This window comes from Cimex lectularius, unplaced genomic scaffold (assembly GCF_000648675.2).
Source record: "Cimex lectularius strain Harlan isolate CLEC.00 unplaced genomic scaffold, Clec_2.1 scaffold187, whole genome shotgun sequence".
In the NCBI taxonomy this organism is placed as follows: domain Eukaryota; kingdom Metazoa; phylum Arthropoda; class Insecta; order Hemiptera; family Cimicidae; genus Cimex; species Cimex lectularius.
In genome coordinates, this window is record NW_019392726.1 from 145732 (window position 1) to 160526 (window position 14795).

Here is a 14795-nt window from a genome sequence, read left to right on the forward strand (position 1 = left end):
TATGTCTATAAGGAGGGAATTTGAGGATACACTTTTAGATTGAATCAAAGTAGGAGTTCAGTCTGCATTTTTTTTCGCTTAATGTTTTGATTTAAAATTACATAAGTAAAACGAGGAGAAACATGGATTAAATAGAATGAATGCAAGACGAGATGGTATGACAAAATATTATTCAGCTTGCTCAGTGCATGGAAAAGTATTAATTGCATGTCGATTCATAACATCATCCTTTCTTAGAGACTTTTCAAGCCATTAGTTATTTGTTATTATTTTTTTATTTTTTATAGATTATCAAATTTTTAAATTAATGCTTTAGAAGAACAAAAAACAAGCAAATAAAGATTATTTTCTTCTTTAATTAAATGTGTTCATTTTTGCACATGTTACTTGCTTTGCAGACAAAAAAACATTCAGAAGTATGTACATCTTAAATGTTGCTATAAAAAAGAATTAGTACAAGTGTTTTCTTTTTTTCACTTTAGAAATAATTCTATTTATTATTTGTGTTCTTAAAAGTTGGCTCCTTGGTATTATGTGCTTTCCCTTTATTTTATTCTAGGTAGTTAGTTTGTTTTTTACTTTTAAGTGTGAATAATGGTGAACTAGTTAAATACACAATATTTAAAATTATGTTTTTGGTAATATTAGATTGTACAAAGGTTGGTAAAGGTAACATGTAAACATAGTAAAAGTGTTTCAAATGTTTTTACAATCTATTATGTGTTTTTAGTTGGTCCAATTAACCCAACTAATTACTTTTTAATTATTATACAAAATATAGTTGAGTTGAAAAAATAGTGTCAAGACCCACGACTACCGGATCAGTACCATGTGGACATCACTGTAGGTTGAAATGATTAGTTGGTGTCTCAAGGACACAAGTCGCAATAGCTCAAGTAGTAAAAGTTCTCATGACTAATTTTTCAATTCAACCATACTTTCCACACTAATTAAAAAATTTTACAATATTGCATTTGGAATATCTTGGAAAAATCATTATGATAATTTTTTTCTGTTTATTCAGACAGAAACTATTAATTACACACCATATACAATATAATTAAACATAAATCATTAGCTACACAGCTTTGCACATCACTGCCTTTTGAATGTTTTGGACACGGTTAATTTAATCTGTGTGTAATCTTTTTTTAAACCATTTAAATTCAATTTTCAATAAAATCTGAATAAATTTATACTTCGAGATGCATATATTTCATATATTTATGTAGTAATATTATTGTAAATTTAAGCTGTTACTTTATCTGGTCAAAACACTTTACTCACCAAAAAACCAAAACAATTCTTTCACCTACATTAAAAATTATTCAATTATTTTATTTACTCGTTTGCTTATATTTTTTGCTCAATTAAAGTTAATATTAGCGATTGTTTTGTCATGCAGTGTGACCACAATACGAACTTCAGTTTTGCCACAAATTTAGTTTTATTAAAAACATTGTGCTGTAAAAATAGATTTTTTTGGTAGAAACTTTCACCAACCCTTGTTGCTTTTTATTCATCAACACAAAGTAAAAGTAAGTAAAATAAAACAATGATATCATTTTATTTTGATATTGTAATTACATAACTTTTGCATTGATTATTTCATTTTTTATTCTTTAAAATGATTATATTGTTATTACTAAGTGTACATATAAATAAACTTAAGCTCACTACCATAATTTTTTTTTTTTTTTTAAGAAAATGAGTACGATTTTTAAATATTTGATATATAATGATAATATATTAAAAAAAGGTAAATAATTTAATTATACACAATTTTTATTGATAGTCCTTACGAAATTGCACAATGGGTTTATGGATGTAGGAGAGAATGCAGCTTTTCGTAGATAGTTTAATTGAATTTAATATCCTCTCAAAAATCTTTTTACCGTTGCTTATAGCACATGATTTCAATGTACAATAATTTATTCAAATAAATTATTATATTTGAAAATCTTTTTTTTAAGTCTAATAAAAAGAGAAAAGCTAATTTTTAAAAAATCACTATATTAGTGATGTATGCACAATCAGCTACACGATAGCGACATTCATTCTTACATTTTTAAACATGGTTCACCAATTGCACTCATAATATGGTCACTCCTTAAAAAAGGTGAGATTGTGCACTTCAATATGATATACATTAAAAAAAAGCGACAGAAAATAAATAAGATATTGTCATTTTCTAAGAGTAAGCTGAATATTATAATTTGTCTTCCATTTGAATGAATGAAACTAATAGTGTACCCACACCCCCGGTACAGTCGTCTACTATTTCCCGACAGAAGAAGACGAGGATGAGCCGACGATCAAGGATAAACTCTGGGCGTGCCTACTTCAAGGGATCGACATCTTCTGTGTATGGGACTGCTGCGGAGTCTGGCTCAAATTCCAAAAGCTAGTTGCATTTATAGTATTTGACCCATTCGTAGAACTATTCATCACCCTCTGCATTGTCGTCAACACGCTCTTCATGGCCTTAGATCACCACGACATGGACAAGGAGTTAGAAAAAGCACTCAAGAGCGGGAATTATGTAAGTTACAATTTTTAATATGTATTTTTATCTCGATATTTGAATTTTAATATTATTCTTGTATATTTAGTTTTTTAGTGCAACATTCGGAATTGAAGCTGCCATGAAGTTGATAGCAATGAGTCCAAAATATTACTTTCAAGAAGGCTGGAATATATTTGATTTTATCATAGTCGCTCTATCGTTATTAGAACTTAGTCTTGAAGGAATTCAAGGTCTATCAGTTTTGAGGTCATTCAGATTGGTATGTTTATTAACTGAAAATTAATCCAACTTACCTTCTTACTAATAACTAATAAACTAATAATAATTTCAGCTCAGGGTGTTTAAGCTGGCTAAGTCATGGCCAACACTCAATCTTCTCATTTCCATTATGGGCAGAACAGTGGGTGCCCTTGGTAATTTAACTTTTGTGTTGTGCATTATTATTTTCATCTTTGCTGTGATGGGAATGCAGTTGTTTGGAAAGAACTATATCGGTAATTTTTTGAATGAATTGTCTAATTTTTGACATGTGTACAAATTGATTTATATTCTAGATAATATGGATAGATTCCCTGATGGCGAACTCCCGAGGTGGAATTTTACAGATTTCATGCATTCGTTTATGATAGTGTTTAGGGTCCTGTGTGGAGAGTGGATAGAATCGATGTGGGATTGTATGCATGTGGGAGATGTTTCTTGCATTCCATTTTTTCTAGCGACAGTAGTAATTGGGAATCTGGTTGTAAGTGCATTTTTTACTAATTAAAAATCAGTTGTTTTATTTAACCTTTTTTGGGTTTAACTGTTTTGGATATTTTTTAGGTTCTCAACCTTTTCTTAGCCCTGTTGCTCAGTAATTTTGGCTCGTCGAGTCTTTCAGCTCCGACAGCTGATAGCGACACCAATAAAATAGCTGAGGCTTTCGACAGAATAGGCAGGTTTTCAAACTGGGTGAAAAGAAATATAATGATGGGTGCCAAAGCTATTAGAGCAAAGCTGACAAACCAGATCTCTGATCAGACACAAGGTGAGGCGCCGGCATCCAGCTGGAAACAAGGTTCATATCTCGGTTATAATTGTAAACAGTAGTGTAACTTAGGTCATTCACATTTTACAGTTAACGCTTGTAAGTTAAATTTTGTAACACGCCTTCATATAACAGTTAAGGTTTATAAAAAATTTGAACGATGCTTACGTGTAATGTGTGAAAGACCTCAGCAAGATTGCACTGCTAAAATATACCGTTTGTCCTATACCCTGAATATAAAATAAACCACAACAGACATGTTTGGAAACTAAGTTTGAATCCATCCCCCATGAACCCAGACACAAAATTTTAGTGTGTAGCTCACTAACTTGTAGACAAATGCATGATCATCACTTCAAATCCAACCATTTATTAAATAATAACTTTACAAACTTTAATCAACTTCAGAATACTGACAAAGTTTATTCTTTGTATTAAAAAAACAAAATTATTATTTGCATCTTGAATAAAACAATGTAAAAAAATTCAAAATCTATGAAACACCAGACAACATTTAACTGTACAATAATTTATTCTGTTTTTAACAATAACACTAAAATTTCTTTTATAGTTAAAATAAACAGTGAGATACAAATTAAAAAAGAAACAGGAAATATTTAAGCTTTTTAAAAAATTAGAAAAACCGAAGATATGGACAATTGAGCTTCCATAATATTATTTGACTTATTAAATTTTAGAAGCTTGTTAAAAGTTTTAGTTAATTAATTGTTATTCTCTTATGCTCCTTCATTCATCTTTATCCTAGATCTATCCTTTTCTGCTCGCATGCGTTTTATCTTACTGCAATTATTTTTCATTGCGATTCATAAAAATTGTTTTATATCATAAAAAGGATAAAAATGCTCTTTGTTAAACTAAATGTTGAACTTTTTTTTATCAGAAACAACATAATGATTTTATGTTCATATATTTAAGAATTGCAAACCGATACTCGAAGTATTGCCAAATATGAATTTTTTTTCCACGCAGAGGTCCTTTCAACACTCAGGGTGCAATTGTTAAAAAAAAAATTTAAAAAAATTAATTAATTAAAAAATTTAAAAAATAAAAAAACATTTGTATGTGCATTGGGTTTGAATGCAGGGCCGCTGTATTCAAATCTGGGACCTTTATCCTTAATTTTAAGTTTCCCTCTGCTCTATTTTAATTGTTTTGATTATTTTTAATAAATGTACATATAATACATAACAAATAACTTATTAACTGAATTATGGTGGATTAAATGATGTAAAGTTGCTTGTAGGCCTTTTCGAATGGGGCAAGACCAACAGTTCTGCAATACTCAAAGGTCTTGATGGTTTAGTATACTGAGTGCCCCGTTTAAGATCCATTCCCAGATATTTTTTATTTTTATTTTATAAATATGATAATCACCCTTAAAGAAACACATACCACAAATTATGAGGTTGATATCTGAGAAAATGCCCCTACAACGACTAAATTTATTGTTACTCCCATAAAAGAACAACAGACAAAAAAATAAGTAAATTGGAAAGATTTGTAGTCAATGGAAGAAATTAAATGAAAACGAATATAAAAAGTCCGTTTTATTTTGATTTCGTATTTATCCTTAACTTTAAGTTTCCTCCTGTTATACTTTTTTTTATTACTTTTAATGTAAACAATTTTATTAACTGAATTACGTTGCATTAAGTGATGTAACGTTACATGTAGGCCTTTCCGAAGGGGGACGAGACCAACAGTTCTGTAATACTCACAGGTCTTGATGGTTTAGTATACTGGGTGCCCCGTTTAAGATCCATTCCCAAATATTTTTCACAGGGGCAGACATAAAGAAACAAAAAGTACATAATAAAATGTCCAAAACAAATATTTCTATGATAATCAACTATTAAAATAAGCAGTAAAAAAAATGTTTTAATTATTTATTTTTTATATATATTTTTTTTTAATCATAAAACTACTTTTAATAGTTCTTGTGGGGTGCCGGTGGCCGCAAAGATTTAGGCGTTGACACGGCACTCATCACTGTAAGGAAAAAGTCCAGAGTTAAATCCAGCGGCCCTGCGTTCAAACTCAGGACCTTTTCCTTGATGAGTGCCAAGTCAACATTGAAACCGTTGTGGCCACCGACGCCCTTCCTTCTTAATTTTAGTATGAATTAATTCTTGTTCTTTACTAGAAATAGTAAAATCCAACAATATACTTAATTTTTTTCATTTTATTTTTTACAAATCTTTATTTTACAAATAAAACCATTTTATGGTATAAACTGTATATATAAAGTATGCTAACTTTTTAGTTAATGTTTTATTCTTTGCTGATATGTTTCCTTTTTTCCTTGGTATTTTTAAACAATAACTTTTTTTATGTTGTTTTTTAAGTTTATATTTGCTTCACATCAATGTAAAACATCAGCATTATCATTTACAATGTAAACTAGTTAAATTTTAAACAAATTAAATGAATAGAATTTTAAAATTATGGTTTCTAGAAAGTCTTTTGAAGGAGAATTCTTCTCCAGAATAGACCATCACCTGCTTACAACTTGCACATTCAGGCAACTCGTGAGTGCTTTGTTTGAGTGCTTCTCAGCTTGCATGTACATTATCAATATATAATATATTGGTACACATAGTTACAGACATTACACACAATTGCTACAGTCACTGATCACCTTAAATTGCAATTAAATCTTGAAATAAATTTATGTTGGAATTTAATCATAAAAAAATGAACTTAATGTACCGTTTTTACTAATTAAAACGTTTGTATGATGTACAAAGCTCTGTTTTTGTTTAATCAATTGTTATTAACAATAATGATTTATTTATTGTATTAGTTTGTATTCTTTTGTTTAATTATATTGTCCTCAAGCCAAAAACAATTATGTAAAACCGTTAGATAAACATTTATTTTAATTGTATAAATTTTAGTTTGTATGCTCATTTGATATCAAGATCTTTATTTATATTTTAGATGTTTAGTTTTAAACTACATGAATAAAGTTTAATTTTTTTGGGGATAAACCAGCAATTTTAGTTTGAAAAATATTCTACGTTTGTACAATTTGTCGATTGCATAATTTGGCCTTTAGATTGAATCTAATTATAATGAATGTTATGTTTAAGTAGTGTAAATAAAATTTGCTGTTTGGTGTTAGAACAGAAAATTATTTTCACAGTTGGAAGAGACAGAGACATGGATGAGTTGGGCCCTGATGAAATAAGAGCAGATGGAATGGTCTATAGAGATAAAAAAGATCAGTTGGAAGTAGCAATAGGTGATGGAATGGAGTTTACAATACATGGTGAGAATCAGGTTTTTTATTCAAAAAAACAAAAAAAAAACTTTATAGTGAATTAATAGCATGAGTTTGGTTGAGTTTTTTTTTATTAAAGAAGTGATTTGCACGAGTAGTTAGATTAAATGTTTGATGTTGAATATCATCTGGCTTGATGGGGACATTCCCCTTCGTTTTGTTTTCTCTTTTGTTTCCATCTAAGGAGACTTGAAGAGTAAGCTGAATAAAGTTAAAAACCACATTGGGAACTCCATAGGAAATCATCAGGATAACAGGCTGGATTCGGATTATATAAGAAACCACTATGATGATGACTCCATAAGGTAGTTTTTTATAATGTACACGATCGACTGTTTGCTATGTACTGTCTAATTTTTGTAGCAATAAATCGTACGGGAGTCATAAACATAGACCATGTAAAGATGAAAGTCACAAAGGAAGTATGGAGAGTTTAGACGATCAAGAAGAAAAGAAGGACCTAAGCAAAGAGGATCTTGAACCAGGTAAATTATTTTAAGAAATACCCCAATGAATAATTTTTATCAAACTATTATATCATTTCAGATATTGTAGAAGAGGACATAATAATAGAAGGAGGAACGGAAGACGTTGTTTTGCCAGAATACCCTTCTGACTGTTGTCCTGATCACTGTTATAAAAGATTCCCCTTTCTGGCAGGGGATGATGACGCACCGTTCTGGCAAGGTTGGGCGAACCTTAGGCTCAAGACCTTTCAGCTCATTGAAAATAAATATTTTGAAACAGCAGTTATCACAATGATTTTGCTCAGTAGTCTAGCACTCGTAAGTAAATCGAACAAATTTTTCAAGTTCCAATCAATCATTTTTTTTTTTTTTTTTCAGGCTTTAGAAGATGTTCATCTTCCGTCGAGACCCATACTTCAGGATATCTTGTACTATATGGACAGAATATTTACTGTAATATTCTTTCTTGAAATGTTGATCAAATGGTTGGCTTTAGGCTTTCAAAAATATTTTACTAATGCATGGTGCTGGCTGGATTTCATAATTGTCATGGTAAGAAATTTCGTTTGGATTTCCATCACTGTTATATCTTTTGTAATAATGTTTCAGTTTGATTATGATTTGTTTACTAATCATTTTTTTTAAATATCATTTTATAATAGAAGATCCAGCAATGTACTATTACTAATATTAGATCAGAGAGGGTAGTCATTTGTTAAACTGTCATTCTACAAGGAAGTACACACTTTTCTTAAATTGTTAAACAATTTGTAACACTGCAAATTTTTGTATACATTCCGTGCAACTTCCTTAAAAGAAATGTCAGCAGCTTTTAAATAAAATTTTAAATTTTAATTTATATTCTTTGGGTTTAACTGGATGAACAGTTTGATAAACCATTTCTATTAAGTAAAAACAAGAAAAATAGCATTAACACATGGCAATAAAAATATATTCTACAGACTAAAATGAATTTATCATTCAAATAATATAAAATTTCATTTAATTTTTATCTACAATAAATAAACAGTAAAGTTCAATCAGTATATTATACAAAAAATAACATTCAATAAATGAAACTTTCGGCAAAGTTGACTTGATAAATAATGAAAATCATCTCTGATCTGAGTTTTCATGAAGGTTTCAGTATAGTTCAATACAAAAAATAAAATTAACAAATTGAAAAATTCAACATGGATGAGGTTTATTTTAGCTGTCGCTGATTAACCTGGTTGCTATATGGGCGGGTGCAGCAGATATACCTGCTTTTCGTTCTATGAGAACGTTACGTGCTCTTAGGCCTTTGCGCGCAGTGTCGCGCTGGGAAGGCATGCGTGTAAGTACACAAGATTGTGTGCTTTCACGCAAATGATAACAGCCATTACAAAAAAAATTATCTATTATCAAGCCAGTGCTTTAAATGTTTATATATATATTTGTGTAAATGTGATTTTGTTAAGCATAATAATTGTTGTTTTCTTTTAAGTCAATATTTCAGTATTGTATTAACTAATTGATCTTACACTTTTTATTGTTTTTATTATTTTTTTCTTTTAGTAAATATATTAGTTTGATATTTCAAGTTTGTAAATTTGATCAAATCAATAATGTCTTTTAATATTTATTTACTGTAAAAAAAACATTCATAAAAGCTTTATCGAGTCTGTGAATAAAATTTGCCTGTGCCGGCAAGACAGTAAATGTTGCTTACAGTTTTATGTGTGCAAATTTTTATTTAAACGAGCTTACGTAATGCAGGTTTAAAAGATAAAAGATTCTACTCTTATAAATACATTTTTTTAAAGATTTACAAATTCTAAGCACCGATTATTTAACTATCTTAATTATTCTTGAACAAGATGAAATTTAGCACTGTCTTAACTCACAAGTTTGGTAAAGCTACAAAATGTCTGAGCCGATAGCTCTTGTTGTGTATTTCTATGTCTCATTTTTATTTTTCTATTTTTTTGTGTACATGTAAACGTGTGCTACATATGTATTGTAATCTTGTGTTGTCGCGACAGTGTATTTTATGTTTCTGGCCACCAGGTATCACTTATAAACTTCACAGCATCAATGCTCGGGGCGGGAGGTATTCAGGCGTTCAAAACTATGAGAACCTTGCGCGCTTTGCGTCCCCTTAGGGCAATGTCCCGGATGCAAGGCATGAGGGTATGTCCCACAAACAAAAATCATAGTTAAATACAAATAAATTCAATATTCCATCAGTAGTTTTCTAGATACCCATTTTTTAATTTATCAGTTTCACAGATTCATCTGACACTGTTGCATAATTTGGGGACACTTAAGAATCTTGCATTCTTAGTTTACAAATTTACAATTAACCCACAATCAACGGAGTACAAAACCTCCACAACAATACTTCAATTCCAGCCCTATTTTCACTTTAACTTTTTAATAAATTTAAAAAAAATGGATTTCTTAATTTTACACTTATTACCTGTAAAATGGTTGCTTATTAAATAGAAATGTGGTAGCTTTAGTATTTTTTTAAAAAACCAATACAAACATGCAGTTAAAAATTTTATTATGCGAGTACAAACCCTTATAATACACCTTTGTTTTAAGTTTACTTCATATTGTATTATTTTGTTTTATAAGGGTGCTTTATAGGCAAGTTGGGATTTTAAAACAATGCCTCACTTCTCATTACCACATTCTGTAGTGCACATGCTTTGAAAACGAAGTCATCCAATTAGTATGGATTTTTGAAACGCCCCCCACACAGAAAATAAAAGAAAAATAACCAGTGTTTAAAAAAAAATCCGACTCACCTAACCAACAACAATACTGTAGTATATTACTTGATCATTAAGCTTATTCGCTTTTGTGTGGCACACAATTTGACACATTTTATGCAACTTTGTTCTGTTGGAGATTGGCTCGTTATTTTTTATTTTTTTATTTTTTTTTTCAAGCTAAGCATGATTTGCACCACGCTTTGTTTTATTCTCATTTATTATTGAAAATATGAACCATAATTACTGAACTCTTAAGTAAATATATATATATATATATTTTTTTTTAATGGATTGTGTTCGTGTAATTATGGGCCATGTTATAGCTGAAGAACACAAAATACTCGAAGAATAACAAAGTAAAAACTTTTGCGTCCTTCAGCTGTGACACGATTTCATTTATAATTTGTAAAATTGATTATGAAAAGTAAAATTAGTATAAATCAATTTTTCAACTAAATGGCTTTTGTAGTTTAGTATTTCATTAATTTTAAGAGTCCAGATAAAAACTTAAAATATTTTTTACAACAAAAGCCTAACATCAACATGTATAATGAAATAATATCACTTTCTATTTTAATTACAAAATTGTGTTTTTTATTGGACTCTTTTTTTACAAATTTAAACTCATTCCTAGTAGTTTCATTCATATTTAGGAAAACAGTAGTTCTCTATTTGTATTATTAAATTTTTTTGTAAATATCTTAAAAACAAGTGTATTAATACTTTTCTTTGTGTATATGTAGGTTGTGGTTAATGCTTTAGTACAAGCTATTCCTAGTATCTTTAATGTACTTTTGGTGTGTCTCATATTTTGGCTTATATTTGCAATTATGGGAGTCCAGTTGTTTGCTGGAAAATACTATAAGGTAAATTTACAAACCAATAATACTGGGTGTATTATTTAAAAAAAAGAAAAATCCATTTTAACGCATATCTTGTAAATTTATTCACTTTCAGTGTACAGATTTGAATGGGAGCGTACTTAGCCATGAAATTATACCCGATAAAAATGTCTGCGAGGCAGAAAATTACACTTGGCTTAATTCGCCTATGAATTTTGACCATGTAGGAAAAGCGTATTTGTGTTTGTTTCAAGTTGCAACATTCAAAGGATGGATTCCAATCATGAACGATGCTATTGACTCTAGAGAGGTAGTTTTTCTTCTTTTTTTTATTTTAACTACTTTTTTCACAGCAGGTTTAATTCAATTTATTCTTTTTTCCAGATTGGAAAACAGCCAATTAGAGAAACAAATATTTATATGTATCTCTATTTTGTATTTTTTATAATTTTTGGCTCATTTTTCACACTCAATCTATTCATTGGTGTGATCATTGATAATTTCAATGAACAAAAGAAAAAGATAAGTATTTATGTATAAATGATTTTAGCGTATATTATACAAAATAATAATCTCGATGCTTTTGAAATTAAATATTTTTGCTTAAAGATTTCTTGTAAAGATTTTTCTTATTCTACGAAATAGCTTTTATAAAATAGTTTGTTAGTCTTTTGAACTTTATAAATAACAGATGTATTGTGTGTTTACGCAGGAGGGTCTCTGGAAATGTTCATGACAGAGGACCAGAAGAAATATTACAATGCCATGAAGAAAATGGGATCTAAGAAACCACTCAAAGCTATTCCACGACCACGGGTACGCCAATATTGGCTAGAATGAAAACTCAAGCTTTATCAAACGTTCAATTAATTCATCCTTAACATTTTCAGTGGAGGCCACAAGCAATTGTGTTTGAAATAGTGACAGACAAAAAGTTCGACATGATTATTATGTTATTTATCGGTTTTAACATGCTTACTATGACAATGGATCATTACCAACAGACTGAAATGTTTAGTTTTGTATTAGATATTCTTAACATGATATTCATTGTAATTTTCTCGAGTGAATGTTTATTGAAAATATTTGCATTGAGATACCACTATTTCAAAGAGCCCTGGAACCTCTTTGATTTTGTGGTCGTTCTACTTTCAATTTTAGGTAAAATTTAATTTAATCAATTTTCATTAGTGCCTTTACTAATGTTTTTTTTGTTTTTATAGGTTTGGTTTTAAGTGATATTATAGAAAAATATTTTGTATCACCAACATTACTTAGAGTGGTTAGAGTGGCAAAAGTCGGGCGAGTCCTTCGACTTGTTAAAGGGGCCAAAGGCATAAGGACACTTCTTTTTGCCTTAGCCATGTCACTTCCTGCACTGTTCAACATTTGCCTTTTACTCTTCCTCGTTATGTTCATTTTTGCTATATTCGGCATGTCATTTTTCATGCATGTCAAGGACAAAAGTGGTCTCGATGATGTATATAATTTTAAAACATTCGGTCAATCCATGATTCTGCTATTCCAGGTAATTTGTATATCAGTAAACTTAGTATCTCTCAATGAGAAAGATTTGAAATCCACTTGTTTGGTTGAATTAGAAAAATTAAATGCACACCAGAGTATTTTGAACCTTGTTTGTTATAAAATATAAAAAGTTAAATTTTTTAACTTAACCTAACATCATCGAGAGATTAAACTATAGTAACTTTTCTGTTTATTAAATTTTTTGATTAAATAAAATTTTCTTGTCATTTAGATGTCTACTTCTGCTGGTTGGGATGGAGTACTGGATGGAATAATCAATGAAGAAAAATGTGACAAGCCAAACCCAGAAATGGGATCACCAGGGGATTGCGGTTCATCGACTATAGGAATCACATTCCTCCTCTCCTATTTAGTCATAAGTTTTCTCATTGTAATCAACATGTACATTGCTGTCATCTTAGAGAATTATTCTCAGGCAACTGAAGACGTCCAAGAAGGCCTTACAGATGATGACTACGACATGTACTACGAAATTTGGCAGCAATTCGATCCCGACGGGACACAGTACATCCGTTACGACCAGCTATCAGATTTCCTCGATGTACTCGAACCTCCACTGCAAATTCATAAACCGAATAAATACAAGATCGTCTCCATGGACATTCCTATTTGCAAAGGAGACTTGATGTTCTGCGTGGACATTTTAGACGCGCTGACCAAAGACTTCTTTGCCAGGAAAGGGAATCCTATCGACGAGTCGGCAGAGTTGGGTGAAGTCGCACCAGGAAGGCCCGACGAAATAGGATACGAGCCGGTTTCGACCACTTTATGGAGACAGAGAGAAGAATACTGTGCAAGACTGATACAGAACGCATGGAGGAAGCACAAACAGCAGAGGCAAGGAGGCGGACCTGACAGCCCGGGTTCACCCGATGCAAGAGAAACAGCCGTTCTTGTTGAAAAGAACGGTCATAAAGTTGTGATCCACTCAAGATCTCCGTCTACAACCTCAAGGTTAGCTGATGTCTGAGCCAGGCCACGTCCCCCATCCCTAGAGTCGCCACAAGATGTTACAGACTCAAAGTGTTAACTGTGGCACTCAATACTTTCGGGTTTCACATTGAGGGCTTTCACATTGTCCAGTTTTTGAAATACTCGATCCCGCTTATCCCTTTTTTCATACCAATTGTTGAATCTCATAATTTTTTATCTGAAAAGCTTTATTAAAGTTTTAGATATATAAACAAAATTATTGTTAAATATATATATTATATATATAAACGTATGTATGTACATACGGGTTATATTGTACAATTGTAATGTACGCCTACATGCTTTGTACAAATGACTGTAGCATTTATGCTTCAAGATATAAAATAGTTGCCGGTACAATAATTTCCAATAAGGGTGTGGCTTGTTTATATGACCACCACTTTTATAGTCCTTCCTCTGTGTTTCTGCGGGAAAACTCAAGTGTTTTTTTGTAGTTTTTGCGGTGTCCTGAAGGCACAGTGTCGGTCGTGATAAATGGACATCATAAAGCGGCCAAACGTTGAATAACAAAATGAAACCAAAAGGATGGGCAGGACGTGGCAACCTACTCCAAAATATGATAAGGCTTCTTCTACACATCTCTTTTATCTTCGGCGCTACAAGTGTTTTATTAAGGAAGAAATTATGTGAGAAAGCTAGGTCAATGAAGACAAATTTTTTTCACTTATATAGAGTTGAGGAGAATGAAGGTTTATAAATTTTTAAACAAACAAAAAATTTTACAAAAAAGATGACATTACTATACCTACTCGTGATGCACATTATAAAATAAGACAAAAATAAAAAACTTAAAGAAATTTTAAATAAGTAAACAATTAGAAGTGAACATTTACTAGTGGAAGGATAAATAAAAGTTAATAGCTTAAAGTTTCCATCGGGTTAGTCTTCAACTCAGCTGCAATCACTTGGTTTTTATGAACATGCAAGCAACGATGCAGTTTGTGTTTTATCAAGCTGCTCGGGGTGATTCACTTCCCTGCCAGCTCCGAGTAAGCTTCGCATATGCCTTGTAATTACATTTGTTTTTCCTTTGCAATATATAATTTGCCAATTAAAATAAAGTTTAAAGGTTTGGTAATAATGAGGACTTTTATTGCAAACCCATCCTAAACGGTCGCTTCAAGATAAATTTTTTCAAGTTGTATCATTCATTTAAAATTGTCCTCCTTACACAACAAAAGCTGTATTAGGCAAGTTTAATTTCTCCTGTGTCAAATTAAATTGACAATTCTTGAAGGTAAGAAAAAGAAATCCTAAGAAACAATAAAAAGGGGAGAAAGCTCCAGAATAGGGGATAAACTTTTATAATAGTTCTAATTATGTTA

The 14795-nt window shown here is 30.7% G+C and overlaps 1 protein-coding gene across 12 annotated transcripts in view; it reads left to right on the forward strand.

Annotated features, from left to right (window-relative positions):
- LOC106667833 (sodium channel protein para) overlaps positions 1-14578 on the forward strand; it is an 89821-nt gene extending 75243 nt beyond the window's left edge. For 2 of the 12 annotated variants that reach the window (XM_014396076.2, XM_014396050.2), the window contains 18 exons: positions 2271-2542; positions 2613-2786; positions 2859-3021; positions 3082-3269; positions 3350-3584; positions 6721-6846; positions 7043-7163; positions 7222-7343; positions 7405-7643; positions 7704-7877; positions 8539-8661; positions 10831-10953; positions 11045-11239; positions 11314-11451; positions 11638-11745; positions 11820-12090; positions 12153-12457; positions 12689-14578. In XM_014396076.2, the coding sequence (XP_014251562.1) occupies positions 2271-2542; positions 2613-2786; positions 2859-3021; positions 3082-3269; positions 3350-3584; positions 6721-6846; positions 7043-7163; positions 7222-7343; positions 7405-7643; positions 7704-7877; positions 8539-8661; positions 10831-10953; positions 11045-11239; positions 11314-11451; positions 11638-11745; positions 11820-12090; positions 12153-12457; positions 12689-13447 (3836 nt within the window). In that variant the 3' untranslated portion in view covers positions 13448-14578. 12 annotated transcript variants of the gene reach the window in all.
- Positions 14579-14795: the final 217 nt, after the last annotated feature.